The sequence below is a fragment of the Zerene cesonia genome, chromosome 16 (genome assembly GCF_012273895.1).
Source record: "Zerene cesonia ecotype Mississippi chromosome 16, Zerene_cesonia_1.1, whole genome shotgun sequence".
Classification (NCBI taxonomy): domain Eukaryota; kingdom Metazoa; phylum Arthropoda; class Insecta; order Lepidoptera; family Pieridae; genus Zerene; species Zerene cesonia.
The window spans coordinates 3,619,057-3,635,679 of NC_052117.1; the positions used below are offsets into that span (position 1 = coordinate 3,619,057).

At 32.0% G+C, this 16,623-nt stretch overlaps 1 protein-coding gene across 2 annotated transcripts in view; it reads left to right on the top strand.

The window, feature by feature from the left end:
* The window catches only part of LOC119833138 (apoptosis-stimulating of p53 protein 1), a 175,965-nt gene that overhangs the window by 67,526 nt on the left and 91,816 nt on the right, over positions 1-16,623 (top strand). For both annotated transcript variants that reach the window (XM_038357054.1, XM_038357057.1), the window contains one exon: positions 11,135-11,193. In XM_038357054.1, the coding sequence (XP_038212982.1) occupies positions 11,135-11,193 (59 nt within the window). The remainder of the gene's footprint in view (positions 1-11,134; positions 11,194-16,623) is intronic.

Sequence of the window (16,623 nt, forward strand, 5' to 3'; positions counted from 1 at the left end):
ATTTCTTTTATGAACATTCTTTGTACATGACATGTCTATTCTGTAAGCATTTGTGGGTATGGATTCTTTGCTTCCTAATGTTACATTGATTATATGAATTGGTATTATACCAGACCTGTTAATCTATTTTTAAAAGTGTTCTTTTATTCTCATATTATAAAGCTACATACTCTATGTTTGTTTGGTAGAACGCGCTAATCTCAGGAACTACTGGTCTGATTTGAAAAATTCTTTCAGCGTTAGATAGCACATTTATTGAGAAAGGCTATAAAACCAACGACCAAAGATTCACCACGGGCGAAGCCGGACCACTAGTCAGATATGAAATAAAGTACCGATTATTATTTTATTTATTACAATTTATAAGATCACTGGATAACTAAAAAGTATTGTTATGTATTAAGTGATAACATTACTTTTTTGACACTACTCTTACTTGTTTCCTATTTCTCTTCATTCATTTAAATATACAAAGATACAAGGCAGGTCAGATAAAGATGAACAGACGTATACCTAACACGACGTAACACGACAATTATAAAAAATTAAGTAAATTTTTGTTTGTATGGAGTATTTTGCAATAATGTTTGAGCGATTTCGAATGGAATGCGTTCAAGAAGTGGACGATCGCTCGGCGCCTTGTCCACCCATTCAACAACTTAATTGAGATGTAGACGTGATTATAGCATTGATTCAATATCAACTTCCTTATTTGTTCATTGAGAAATAATTTTCTGGTTATCGTTATTTTTATGACATACCAGTTGCGCCCCGCGGTTTCACCCGCGTAAGTCCCTCAGTTAAAAGTTACCTATATGTTATTCCAGTTGTTCAGCTATGTACGTACCAAATTTCATTGTAATCGGTTCAGTAGTTTTTGCGTGTAAGAGCAAAAAAAACATACATATCCTTACAAACTTTCGCATTTATAATATTAGTAGGATAGGATATTAGTAGGATAAAACTATCTTTTGCCGCTTTTCTATTAAACTTTTATAAACATGCAAACCTTTCTCGTGAATTACTCTATTTAATTAAAAAAAGAATAACCATTCAAATCCGTTGTTTAATTTTGGGAATGGGAAGCAACTTATCTTTATATTATGTAGTGTTTCCATTTATCAGATAGTAAACAAAGAAAACTTAACGATATTTCAATCTGAATTGGGTTTATGATAAACAAGCAGATAGATGCAGATAGTACATGGCAGTCAAAATGCTGTTTGCACCAAGTATGTTTTTATTTCGTAATTACTATTTAGCACATTCTAATAGATACGTTTATCAAGTTATGTATCAATAACGACATACGCGTCTTGCACATAAATATACAGTTGTTGTATACTAATGGTATAAAAGCTATGTTTACGTGATTGCATTCATGAAAAATTTCTCATTCAGAAAGCGTTTGTGAACTATTTAAAAATTTACAATTGTCCATATATTTTGATTCAACAATCTCTTGAAAAAAATACAACGTAATGATTTTTGGCTAAGATATCTATTCCTATTTGTTTAAACATTCTAATAATCATAACTTAAATGTTAATGACGTCATAATATGGGACCAAAGTATGAGTGACTCGTGACTCGACGATTTAGTTTCAATGGGAAAGTTATTACCGGCATATTTATTTGAGTACGTGGGTTGCAGTTGCTACAATGTATGTTATGCCTAGAGTGCAATAAACTTTTGGGTTGTGACTCATTATATCCTAGCTCGGCTAGTAAGGCGCCTAAATACTGTCTGAAGTTTATCTCTCCGTCTGATCTCGAATGTAAACCCTAAATAAGCTACGCCTCGAATGATTATTTTGGTTCAAGGAAATATTTCGTCTGTTTCAGGGTTCAATATACGTTTCAGTTGTTATTTCGAAAAAGTAAATTCTCCTTAGATATCTGAGTAAGTATTTAAAATAGATTTTTATCCTTTTTATCCTTGCTTACCTAACGCTTTACACATGATTAACGTTTTTTTTTGTTCTATACATATCTATACATATTTGTTTTCCTAAATGACAGAGATACTATTTGTGTAAATTTTAGCCAGGTATCGATATTATGAAAAAAATTTTTTAATAACGTCATTATTTTTTCTTCGAATCAAATTTCCATACTACAATTCCGAATTAATAGATTGATATATTATATAGTATCTGTGTTACGTAGTTACAACCAACAGAATATTGAAGAAACTCATCCAATTGAATTGTACTAGTAGTCCAATGGACATTGAAAGCTCAAACTTGTATTAGAAATTTCTATTTCTAGCTATACGTTGACTTTTTGCTTTAAGGACTGACACTGCCGCCCAAGCGACAGGCATGCGAGCCTTAAAAGGAAATAGTATCTGTGTAATAATTTATTCGTCAGAATTTCACACGGTTAGACAAACAATATTTTACTTTGTACATATACCTTCAGAGACAATTATAGATGCTAATATTAAATGATTACTAAATTGATTTAATGGGGCTTTATAAGACTGATTTATGTGAGAAACGTGTATCGTTTATATGCGTAATTAGGGAGTCGTTTTATAAGCGTCAGCGAGAAAGTTAATTGGACTTCTTATTGGATTGGATGACAAAACGATAGGGAAAATATCAGAAGTTATGGTATTAATAATAAGAGATTGTAATATTAACGTAGACGGCAACAGAGCCTTGATCTGGTAAATTCTCTTGGTTTATAAATATTAACTAGCTATTTAGGTCTTGGTTTGAGTTTACTTTAATAAGAAACTCAACTTGTAAGTACTTAGTTATTATCTCATTACTACGAGGTCCTTTGAATGTAGTTAGGTCAATGTTATAACGATGCTGAGAAAGTGGGTACCTAAACTTGTTAAATTATAAGTTATTCGCTAGTTATAGGAGCAATCTATATCAATGCGACTTATTTTCGTCTATAAATTTCAGCCAAGACCTGAAATGGTTAATTTTACTTAATGCAGTAGGTAATATAAAACTCTAAACAATAATGTAAAATAACTCTAAACAATAATTCTGAATTGTATATTATTTATATAAACAGTGCAAGTCCAATGACGTGGTTGCGGGTGGAATTGTTAACAGTCTAGACTAGCTGGAAGATTACTTCCGGGCCCCAAGCGGGCTGTTGTTTGACGAATTGCATAGACTATGCTGACATAGCGTTAGCGGTTAATGAGGCGTTTCGTTACGATATTGGAAATTTGTGAAGTTCAGTTATTTGTTTTCGTTAAGCGAGTCGTATCTTTTTCTTCTTTCTTTATTATACCTGATTTAACAAGATGTCTAATTTCTATTGAAATAAGCTTCCTTGGATGAAAATTGTCAGCCGTCTATTTTATTACCTATGCTTATTACATTACTTAAGTAATAAAGTAAACTTCAAATCCTCATAATATCTGCCTATAGGAAAAAGCGACAGTAGTCATCTCAAAATCTCATATGCAAAAAGCTTTGAAACAACAAATTAAAATAAACAGTTACTTCATGTAAATAATTTATTAGAAGTTATACAGTACGCTTTTAATCTTTGAGCGACGTACGACGCCTCGGGGAGACTGCGACGCGATGGATCGGAATGTTTCTTATTCATGCCGACACTGGTTACATTACGACTATCTGTCTTCATCTAAAATAATATTTTGACCACACGTTTTATCGTACACGTATTCTTTGTATCTATGCCATATCGTTAAAAATGGGACGCACTTAACTTTTTGAAATGGATTGTTATATATTATTAGCATAGCATATGAATGAATGAAAATTCTTTATTGCGTAGAAAAATAAATAATATACAGGCGAACAAAAATCTTAAAACAATTAGCAAAAGATGGCCTTATCGCTAAGTAGCGATCTCTACCAGGCATATGTAAGTAAGTAAACAAAACAACTAAGTAAACAAAATGCAATTCGCAAATAGTCCTATAAATAGGCAGTACCTGTTTCATTCCCATGTTCTTTCAAAGTACAACCCTACATAAGTGGTATCAATGAAAATTCACAAATGATATTTAAAAACCTCTACCTTAGAGTAGACACATCCACATCATAACCTACATTTGCTAAAATTCTCTCATACTTACCAAAATATATAATACGGTATACTTGCACTTTTCGGGTTAAAGGACCGATGATCGAAGTATGAATTTGCTACCCTTTTATGTTTCTGCCTTATTAAATAAGGAGGTGATAAATGGGTGTACATTATAAGTTTCGTGCGGAAACTCTTCGTATTAAAGTCGTACCTGATGATAACCAACTCTATAACTTTCTGATATATCAAACGATTTGAACCGCTTAGGAAAACAGTCGTTACGTAGTACACGTTACGCAAAGATAAGGTATCCTTGATGGGAGCTAGGCTATCGTTACTTTAAGAGCCTTTCATTACAGGTGATTAACTTAAGTACTGATGCTCAAGTAGGAACGCTAGGTTGTAAGCAAAACTAGCATAAAACTTACTCAGAACTTGCCACCCGCGTGGGGAGTAGTGTGTAGGCATACATTGGAAATACTAGTCCTTATGATTTATCACACATTTATTTAATAACTGTAGTTAAACTAGTTAGTTAAGATTTTACTCATTCTTTTTAGAGACTACGCAGGGAATCGTGCAGGTATATTATTGTAATGTGTTCGGCTCTCTGGATAAATAAACAAATTGCGTGTAAAACCCATTGAAAACTCTTTAATTGCAAATTCGTGAGATGTTCTGTATTGTTTCTGGATGTCTCTTAATATAATTCACAATTTTATAATATACCGGTTCTTATTATGGCTTACTGTAAGCCTATCTGCAATTATCTATTTGTTTTGATTTCAACGTTTGTGTAATGTCTAATTAAGCGCAACGCCATTAAAAAACTCAGATATTAATTCTATTTGGGCCTTCCATTTTTATACCTTTTACCTTAAATTTATAACATTAAATGCTGTAAAAGTGGAAGAAAACCTTCAGGACATTATGCACTAAGCACTAATGGACTGTGCTAAAACCTATTTATCTAGTTTTCTTAACGAAGTTGCTACACTGTTGGCCGTTTGAATAATTATTTTAAAGATTACTTAGGTAGGACAAAACTTTAACAAATTTGAATATTTTAAATTTCTTCTTTATTTTATTAAGGTGTTCTCATAAAATTAGGTTTTTATCTTATTGATAAAACAAAGCAAACATTATATTTTTATATATTATAATATTTATTATGCGTTCAATTCAATGGTAATAGACTTGTGATAGCAAAAAGCTATTGTAAACAATATCCATATATCTACATCGTTTATAACTAAGTGGAGGTAATGTAAAATTCATTTCTTTATAATTTTAATGGAGGCATTTGGATGGTATTTATCAATAGACTTGTTGGTCGCCAACTATCGAACAATACTTTATTTACATTCGAACATTTGTTCTTGAGATGTCAGAATAAATTAAGTAATCGGCATTGAATATTGGTAGTTATCGCTGGGTGCAGTTTCTTATACCATAAATAACTGCTAGAACGATAAAAGCACGCGCGGGGTCCTTTACTTGCATCCCAAAGCGGAGGTAGGCACAAAAACCCTACGTACGCCTTTTAATCACCAATTCCATATTTATGAAGCCGCCTAGCCCGATCAGTGACATTCTTAGACCTTGGTTATAGAGCCACGGAGATAAACACATCGATGGATCCGGTAATCACCTTTTCAATTTAAATCAAAAACTGATTTTGCTAGTGTTCAGTATTTTTATTTTCTTTATGATTAAACAATAAATAACGTGTTTTAATAAAAAGTATAAGTAGTAAATAAGAAAGTATAATTAAAATTAATTGTCGTCATCAGTGTTAGTTAAACTATTGCAGTTTCAGCTATTGAAAAGATAAACACGTGAATTAGGAAATATGCATATCATATATACTGTGTCGATACTTTATAACTTTATTTTGATAATTATTAAAATTACATAGCTTAAATAGATATATTACATATAACACAAGTATATGAAGATTATGGCTTGGCTATCCTTTTTTGTCCTATGTATTAAATACAAAGGGGAAAGATGCTACTCGCTAAAGCTAAGAACATGAGTAATGTAAGTCTTATTGGAACTTTCGCAAGTCTATGTTCTCGGAAAGTCATAATTACATCGAGAACCGTCTGAAAAAGTGTACGCTTGATAATTTATAATGTAACTTATTAAATACTTGAGATAATTAGAAGAAGTAGTCGCATTCCTCTCCGTCGACTTGACAAAACGCTTTCAAGATATATCGCCATAAAAAATTACGAAATTGTTGTACTTAACTGGGATAGTTAAGTTAAACAATTTGTAATTTTCCTAATTAAGCGCACAGCTTCGAGAAAAACTACAAAAATAGATTTTATCATCTTAATTGAATGTATTTTACTGGCATTCTGTTCTTAGCATTTGTAAGTTACAATCCAATTCAATTACACCATGGAAAATATCTTGCCTTTTTGGTAGCTCGTGCCGCCCCATTATGAATTCCTGGTATGTTTTTTGGTTGTGTTTGACGCGCCAAGCATTCCGGAACACAAAGCAGGTCTACGAATTTCGTCAATCGTTTATCGTATGATTGTAAAAAACGAAACCCAGTCAGACGAGTGTGGTAACAACGTGAAAAAACTTGAACGCACCAATTTATCTGTTGACGCGGACTCGTGTGCTACACTTACGCTTCAAGCGAAGCACAGCGCTGCGTAAATGTAAATGGAATTTGTGCTCGTTAGCGAAATTGAGATTGCAGCGCGATTTTTGCTTTGTTGATTTCGAATAGTTTCTTTTTTCAAATACTGGAGCATTGCTGCAAATATATTAGCTAACAAAATTGTTAGCATTCGCAGTCAAAATCGGCTATCCCAAGCTATTGTTTTATATTTTTAATGTTACAGGAGGCTTTATGCAACATATAACATTTTATGCAAAGCAATTATAACGCTTTTAAATATAAATAACAACATTACTATAGTAGCGTTATAATTGAAAAGCTAATATTTTTACATAATTTCCATAAGAGTAGCTATCGAATGTTTGAATAAAATTAATATACATGATATACGATACCTACCTGAATATAAAAGGACATGTTTAATAATTTCATATAAGCCTTTTTGTATTACCTATCCCGGCTCCGCCCTGGTAAACATTCTATTGTAAGTTTTAAATTTTTTTTAAGTTATGCTAAATCTAGGCGAAGACAAATCCAACGAACTAAAAATCATTAAGATCGGTTTAGCCGTCTTAAGATATGAATGGTGCAACTAACACGACTTTCTTTAATATAGGTAGGTTAGTATACATGTAGATTATACGAAATATTTTTTTCTAGAAAATATTTTTTTCTAGAAAAAACATCTTACGTATGCATAAATCAATGTCAAAGTGTTGTATAAAAAACATGTCTTTTTCTTTAAAGTTAAATGGACAGGTTCAACGCCCACATTTCTTGTAAATATATCTACGTTTGTGCGAATGTCTGGGCCTGAGGTATTTTCAAGTGAAAGATAAATAGAGATGTGTACATAATGTAAGCGTAAATTGAAAAGTAAACTATTACAGCGTTGTATTTTATAAAATCCCATAATGAACTGCTGTTAAGAGATACTTTCGTATTAGGAGGTAGTTGTGAAATAACAATGGCACGTGTTCGTAGATATCTTTTCGGTGACGGTGTGAATTTAACTTAAATTTGACGAAAGCTTTGTCAATTTACCATATAAAACTCAATTCGTGGTTAATTATTTTAATTTGTAATCATTTCCTTTTATATTCCAAACTGTAACATATTTTAAAATTAACGTTCCTGAAATTTAACTGAACTGTATGTAATTGATTTCCATATAATATTACGCGATCGATAACAACAAAAACAATAGGATTATTTTAATGCAGCCTTGACTATGTGTGAAATAGTGTATATTTTTGAAATTATACACTAACTAATAATTTCTCTGAATTTATCAAAAGGTATGTATAAACTCAGATACAATATCAATATCAATGGCAAAAAAATTGTTAGTATCCTCTTGTATTCCGAATTTGTAAATATAAACAAATAAGCATTTATTCTATAATCTTTTTTAGCTGTATATAATTGGTTTTCATAAAATATTGAAGCGTTTGATAACGACACAAACAATAGTATTCTTTTTATACAGCCTTGACTTTGTGTAATAGGTTACATCCAAAATTATAAACGATCTAATAATTTCATTGTATTCCGTACTTGTAAACAAAAAAAAAAAAACATTTCTCTTAAATATCTAGTGAACCGTAGATAACAGGATTCAATAAAATGTTTTCTCCATAAATAACTACTGAACTGTACGTTTCAATAATATATCAAAGCGGTCGTTATGGACACAAACAATGGCATTATTTTTATACAACCTTGACAGAGACGAATATTTGAATTGCGTGACCCAACCGTGGGCGTGGATATAATTACACGTAGCAATTTAACAAGAATGAGGCTGTTACCAAAACCGAGAAGTGTAATTATCTGACAAGATTGTTTGGCACATCTGATATATCGTGTAGTGCTCTTACAGTGTTGTAACACGTTTTTCATAAAGGGCCTATGCTATCGTTTTGGCTTGGTATTGGTTAACTATGTTACCTTGGAGCTTATATTGTGTAGGCCTTAGTTTCTTTAATATTTGTTACACTCAGACGCGAAGAAAATTATTAATCAATGACAGTCGTTAGTGCTCGGTGTTTAGTTGTTACTAACCTACACTTATTGAAGCTGCGTGTTGTCCAAATCTTGTAAAATCAAGACGCAATTACGTTTAGCAGAGTCATTTAACATAAGAGAGGGCCTGATTTTTTAACCCTATTTTCAATATCTACCAATGAATATTTATAATTTATGAGCACCTACTCCCATATTTGAAAAAAAAAACTTTCTTAGAAGTTTATAATAACCATTCAGGGGGCAAAGAATTAGGTAATCAAATTAAGTGTATATTATATATTTAATGATTTTATGCATGGCAAAACATTAACTGCATGATCTTAGCTGAACGAGTTTAAAGAAAGGAAAGTTATAACCTACGTGAAACTGAAATGATCACCCTAATTATTCATTGATTATGAATGTCGTGGCTATATCGTAAAGACAATAGCCACTTAGCGATCGCTTAACCAAGACGTGAGTTACGCTTGAATTTAAAACGGTAGGCAATATTTAATTGACAGGGAAAGTTTTGAAAGCGATAAGTCGTGATGGTATACAGATCAGTTGCATAAGCTATCATTAGAGTCAACTGTTATAAGATCTCGTGACCTCTGGATATGATAACGCTAATAAGATTTCGATGACATAATACTGTCCGACATAGACGTATTACAGTTTAGCAGTTAACGGTAAAAGTTACTGATGACTTATCGATGATCGATTGACATTGGATTCAAATCGTACTATCGAAATGGTACCTGAGTTTTAAATTGTGAGATTTACTTGCTTACTGATTTTTAACGAATTTTATCATTGAGCTAATACATCAGGGATCTTTATCATGGTCTAAATTGAGTAGAAAATTTAGATAGTTTACATAAATTAAAGTAATTACTTATACTACTATTAAAATATGTAATATCTAATGTATTCCATAAATGAATTCGTCGTCGTATGACGTCGGTTATTGATCGAGTATTTAACTATTAGCCCAATTACTGCAGCGCTCTGCTAAAAAATGAAATTAAAAACTTACTCGACTATCGAAACGAATATGTTTGCGCGGATTCACTCCGGAGAATTCGCGTATTCAATTAAAAGTAAAAAGTACATTTCGTTAAATGCTATTTTCCATACAACATTTATCGTTTTTCGCGCAAATACACGTTCAATGGAAAAATGTCGTTCTCTGTTGCATAATTACAGTAAATCGTATTGACTCCCATTCCGCCGCTCCACGTAATTTGGAGTGCGTCAGCGAACCTGGTAATTAAATGTCGCGAATTATTCCACTGTTAATAATTCTAGAGTGTCATAATACGCTGCTCGGACGCTGTAATGCAATTTGTCGTTTAGCGATGGACCAGACAATATGTTAGCTAGTAACCTGCTGTACCGTTTATTGGCGTGGAATAAATAATTAACTTGATATTTGATAGTATGGGTGTATTAATTTACTCTAAATTGAGCTTGTATATCACGTTTATATAGACGGCTGGAATTCTAACAATACTTAAACCGCAATACTCAGCATATTAATAGGAATTAATGCCTTAAACTACTCCTATATTATGTAACATAAATTAATAAGATACGGGTTTTTTGAACCTACGTTGTGTCTGCGAACATTTCTGCAAAACTTTAAATTAACCAAAACTATTCGGATTAGCTTGGTAAATCAATTAAATTACTGATTTATTTAAATTCAGTTGATTTTCAATTATTTCCAGATTTAACTTGCGTTAGTACTAAGTATTAAAAACAAATATATTTTTAATGGATATAGATTTCTTTCACATACTCGTATATCTGTCTCATACCAAATTCTTGTATCGATTAGGTTAATGTCATTATAATCTAAATTATACGTCATTTGCATTGCACAATCAACCAAAATAGATTTCAATAATTCGTGATTGAACATAAATCGAGTTATATAGTTTAATTTGAAATTAAGTGTCGCAAGGTGGGGCATCAATTTGTCTCAATTCATTGGCCGACGTTGATGACGTCACACGCAGTAATGAGAGCTTTCGTGTCGCATAGCGACATCTATTGTGAAAACATATTTATAGTTTCGAGCTTAAATGAAATGCCACTCAGTTGATTGAATCAATCATTAGAATTGATTTTGGTAGTTTACTGCGGATAATGATTAACAGTTATGTATTTATCATATGCGATATTGTATACGTATTGACTTTGATGAATATAGTTGTATTATAAATTATTGTTTCACAAATCTAAACATCATGTAACGCTTTTAGGTATGCGTGAATCAAGTCAATATTATTGCGTATTTTTTAATGTTTGTTAGTATTAACCGTTTAGAGGATCTTAGAAAGCCTTTTATGTATTTCCTCTATTCTCCTTTTTTATAGTTGTTCCTATAACCTTTTTTGCTATATAAAAGTTATCATTTAAATGAAGTAAATATAGAATGATTTGTTACAGAGACGGGGAGCACGGATAAGAGCAATGGTATGAAGGAACCGGGATCACCTGAGGAATTGGTATGTGTTTTATAGATTTTATTTAGTAATGTTTAATTAGTATGCAAAAAACACTTCTCCATATTTCTTATAGTAGGTTCAATGTAAAATTTTGTTGGATTGTGCCTAATACTTTATTATTTATCAAGGCTGTAAATAAATCGATACTAGAATATGTTATAACATCACATCATTCACCGCCGCCGTAAGTGTACTGTTGTTTAATAGTTTTCAGTTTTATTTTTTGTTCGGTTTAGATATGTATACAATTTATTGTAGGTTCCTATGGAGCAAGGAATAATAAAGAGCGTGTTAATAATATTATACCTAGGTACTTGATTTTTCACACACATAGGTACATTATATTCAAATGGATTTTTTGCTGATATATAAATATTTAAGAGAAACTTACCTATTATCTATGACCAGTTTAATAAAATTTTAATTTGGACGTTATTTTTATTTTTCGACTGGTGGTAAATTACTACTTATCTATACGCAACAAAAAATATTTTCAAAAGAGAGTAAATATTAACAATAAGGCAAATTCATTCAAGCGAAATCACTCGAGCGTACGGTCGCATTTAGGCAATTTGTTAAACATACCCGATTCCCACAGAAAGATTTACGGTTACGACTCACACATGATATAATAATCCCAATGACTCTGCATACCGCCGTCGATTGATCTCACAAAGAAATTCAGATGGCTTTGTGAGCAAATCGCTGTACACCTTCTGTACCTATAGATATTGCCTTTGAAAGTCCTTTCATGTTATGCGATACTGGAATAGACGCAAATTTGGTATTTATATTTGAGAATAACTTGCTCGCGTGTATGTGATATGAATAGGTTGCTATATTATGTCTATTTGATATTTTCTAAAGTGATTGATTAATAAAATTTTGGTATGACATTCAAATTACAAGAAAAAATGTGTTACGTAATACCTAATGTCCAATTTATAAAATTATTACTAATTTAACTTTGATTAAATAGATAACAAATATACTTTCTATACTTCCTACTAATATTACAAATGCGAAAGTTTGTAAGGATGTGTGTATGTTTGTTACTGTTTCACGCAAAAAGTACTGAACCGATTACAATGAAATTTGGTAGGTATACAGCTGGACAACTCGAATAACATATAGGTAACTTTTTATTACGGTATACCTACGGGATACTGACTTACGCTGGGGAAACCGCGGGGCACAGCTAGTATAACAATAAAACTCTAATGTCGAGTATATTTAAGGAAATTATGTAGTTCTAGCGAGCCCAGTTGGGATGATAAGATAGGCTCATGAAATTATTATGTTGTCACTGCTCTTTGTAAATTTTGTACAAAGTTTAAATAAAATCTGTCCGTATAAAGTGGGTTAAAATCGAGTCTAAATGAATCGGTTACATTCAAATAATCAAACAAACAAATGTACAGGTGAAGTTTATAAAAGCGTGATAAAAATATTCTGTTGAATAAATATAGAAATATTTACAATGCAATAATCATAAATTGCAGACGTAGGAGGTATAATTTCGTTTAGGATTTAAAAGGTATAATAAGTAACATATTTTACGTAAGGGAGCATACCTACATAAAACATTGATCTAACCTCCCATAACTAATAAATTGTAATAGATTAGAATAGATCAAAAATGACTGTAGCTATATAAATAACAGTTCTCTCATGATAATATAGAAACCGCGCTGTGGCTTTACCAGCTGGAGCGTAATTCGAAATATCCGCACAATCCCGAATTAACATTACCGAATATATGCACATCGATGACCACGTCTCGTTAACTATTTCCATGTAATAATCTTGTTTGAATTGTATTAGATTGTATTAAATATCTCGCTTCCATCGGGTTCTATTCTCATTAATTATTAATCTATCTAGATCTAGTATTTAAATTATTTTATTCACGAGACCAGCATTACGAAATGTCTGATTAGTATTTTAGCGAGGTATTAAAATAAGTTGAGGTAGTGATATTGAAATGTTGTAAATCTAGACTCATGAATATAGCATGTTTCTTCCTTTTCAAGCAATGACTAAATGAATAATGATCTGTCTATTATTAATATTTTATGGCTGAAAGCTTATCCGTGTTTTAATATCAAATACAACAAGATAGTGAAAATCCATTTACTATAATAAAATATTTATCCATCCGTATCTAAGCTCTTATAATTCACATAAACTTTTGTAGACAATAAAAAGGTTACCAAGCGCAACTGTCGTGGAAAATCGTGAGATAGCTTATTTATATCCTTGTGTAGGTTTAAAAATAACAATGCATTAACAGTAACTTGTCAAATTTTATAATAGATGGTGACATAGCCCGGTGGTGCTTAATTTGTGATTATTGATTTAAATGTTATGAAAAAGTTAAAAAATAAACAACATGCATGTCATTTCAAAGTCTCTATTAAAATAAAAATGTAATAATATGAATTACAAGAATGAAAACCACAGGATTTTTAAGGCGCGTTTAATACTTCTTTTCATTAGGAGAGTGAAAATAAATGAATAAACAGGAGCTCGGAGTTTGTGTTACAAAAAATATACGACCAGAGAGATTAGTGAAATTCATCTCAACGGAAATATTATCACTGCTTCCCTCTGGCCTTTGATACAATGCTAAAATATACATTAGTGAAACAGCTTTTTGCGAATTTTAATTAAACATATTTTACAAAAACCTTTCATTATCCTAGCTTCGAAAATCCTTTTACGCTATTAAAAAATATGTATTCCTTTAACTTACATAAAAAAAAACTCTTACAGTAATGTCCTGTTCTGTAAGTACAAGATCAAAGAGTGCATAATCGTTTTGAAAAATCAAATTTTCGTTTTTTTTTTTCATCCACCGCCTACGTGATAATCATATATTAACAGGTAAAAAAGCCACAAGCGTTAATCGTACTCAAATATAAACTCACAAAAAGCTGTTTTATAAAACGATATTGCATTCCATATGCTAGACGACGTTAACAACCCACAAACGTCACTTGTCCACCGGTTACTGTTATGGTCATGACATATTCTGTTAGGTCGAACTCGACAAGGAACAAACGATGGATATAAAAAATTAGTACACGGTGCAAACACAATAACGGTGCCTCCGACCCGGACAACGCCACATATCTTAACCTACACATGTTGTTCCAAGGGCTGTCAGTGGAGTTGGTTACCTAGTTTTTCCTCAATGTTAATGAAGGATTCTGCATTCCCCACGCTCACATTTGCTGGATTCTTTCTTTTTATGAATGTATCCCTTGTATCTTTATTGGGACTGATCGCTTACTAAATTGCGTGTCGATGTTTTGTCGTGGCGCTTGGCAGCACCTGGACTTGCATTTGACTGAAACTGTTTACTTCTGACTGAAACTAGTAACATCGGTTCCTCGTATTAAAATACTCACTTGTTTTGGGCACCGACTGCGATTTGACTTTTTTTATTTTTGTTAAAAATCACCAAAATCGGTTAATAAGCGACAAAGTTTTCTCGATCTTTTTATTTTATATGTATAGCTCGATTTTATAATGAAAAATTAATTTAAAAAGTCTTTTTTAATTAACGTTGTTACTGCTTAATGGAATAACCCAGAAACAGCCTTTTTGTTGTTGTAGAAAACTGTATAGCTTTTGTTTTTTATATAAATAAAGCAATATGCATTTCTACGTTGATTGGAAAGGTCGAAACTCACAAATTTCAACTCTAATTTTAAAAATGTATGAACCAGTTAATCCTACACTTAATGGCTTACGGAAAAAGTTGATTTGAATTTTGCAAAACCGGCGCAGTTTTCAAACAAACGGATTATGAAGTTTTATTTGCGTTTAGGTTAAGGGCTTTAAACGTATGAAATGCAGTTTGCTGAAATAAGGGAATGAACTGCACGGAAGGAGTGTGTTAAATAACTTATTTGCTGAATAATTTTATGATTGAGTTAATAAACATACCTGTGCATCCTTATAAGATGCGTTTTCTTATGTGTTAATATTACAGATAATAAAATATTGCTAAAAAACTGGTGCAAAAAATGTAGTGAAAGAATACACGTATAAGATCTCATCTTTAAATGACATAATTTCAATTCTTATCTAAACTGTAAAAAATTAAATTACCCAATGATCCTCCTGTTCAAAATTGTTAGTTAATTCCAAAATTCTAGAATGGCACGAATTACACGAATAGAACTAGAAAAGTATTCGTCCCGGAGAGAAACATTAACCTTAGGGACGCAAGAATTGCTGACGGTCATTTAACACGTAACATTCAACTTGTCTTGTAATTACAGCAGATTCTTCCATCCCAAAGGCATACTAGGGACATATATATTACTTTACGTTCACATTTTATTCGTCAAGGTTTCGTTGTTCTTGACTATTTTGGTTTTCTCATTTTATTTTTCTAAAATTTCAGTATTGTGGCAGTGAGATATACCTCAATTATGTAAAAACTTTGTTCATTACTGTTCAGCTTTAAGCTATTCGTAATATGCACCTATGATGCATGTTTGAGGATGACGTATTAGTTAAAATTGGATACACCACTTTTATTAAAGGGTCTATCATTATATTTCACGCCTTGCACAAAGTAAACAGGCCAACAAAACTTGTCTTCGCTTGACAGATTTTCGCCTGATGAATGGGCGGTCTATCAATCGCAGATCGGTTCATAAATATGTACGCGACATTGTGGCATCGGTTTTTATGATCTCGCAGGATCCTCTCCACGTTTGATTGATGATCGGGACGACAGCATTTTTATTGATTCACTCGATTGGAGTGTAGAGTGTCGTTAGCGGTCAGCAAATCTATTTTTGTTCGAGTACTTTTGATTTGGGGTAAGCTATGTTAGAGGGTAGCGAGTGTGCTTCACGATGATCCTGTTTATTTGGCGAGATTAAATATGATAATTTTGGTATTGAATTATTTTCTTTTTGCTTTAGCAAAACCTAGCAATATATATACCTAAACATATGTACCCAATACCTAGAAAAATACGTATACCTAAAAAATACGTACGTACAAAATACGTAGGTAGATCTGTTGCTTAAACCAAAGCACTTTATTTCGTCTAAGCTCAGTTATATTGAGCGTTTGGTTACCAAAAGAAATAGCGTGCTAAAATGTAGCTGCGTGAAACGACTCGCGTGTCCAGACGAAATATTTAAACGCTTGCCAATTTTCCTAATTTTTATGAGCTACTGTCTGAAAGCTATCGAACGGCTATTTGAGGGGAAATATTTTAAATTGAAAACGCAGATATTTAAAAAGTTTAATTGCTTCTAAATACATAATGCAATGTATAGTCATAGAGTTGTCACGGTGAATTTTCAAAGTTTTAGTCTAGTAGACGCGGCTATGTGAACTTGGCACCCGACTTAAAAAAAATTCACATTTTTTTGCTCCATTCGATAGATTTAGATATGT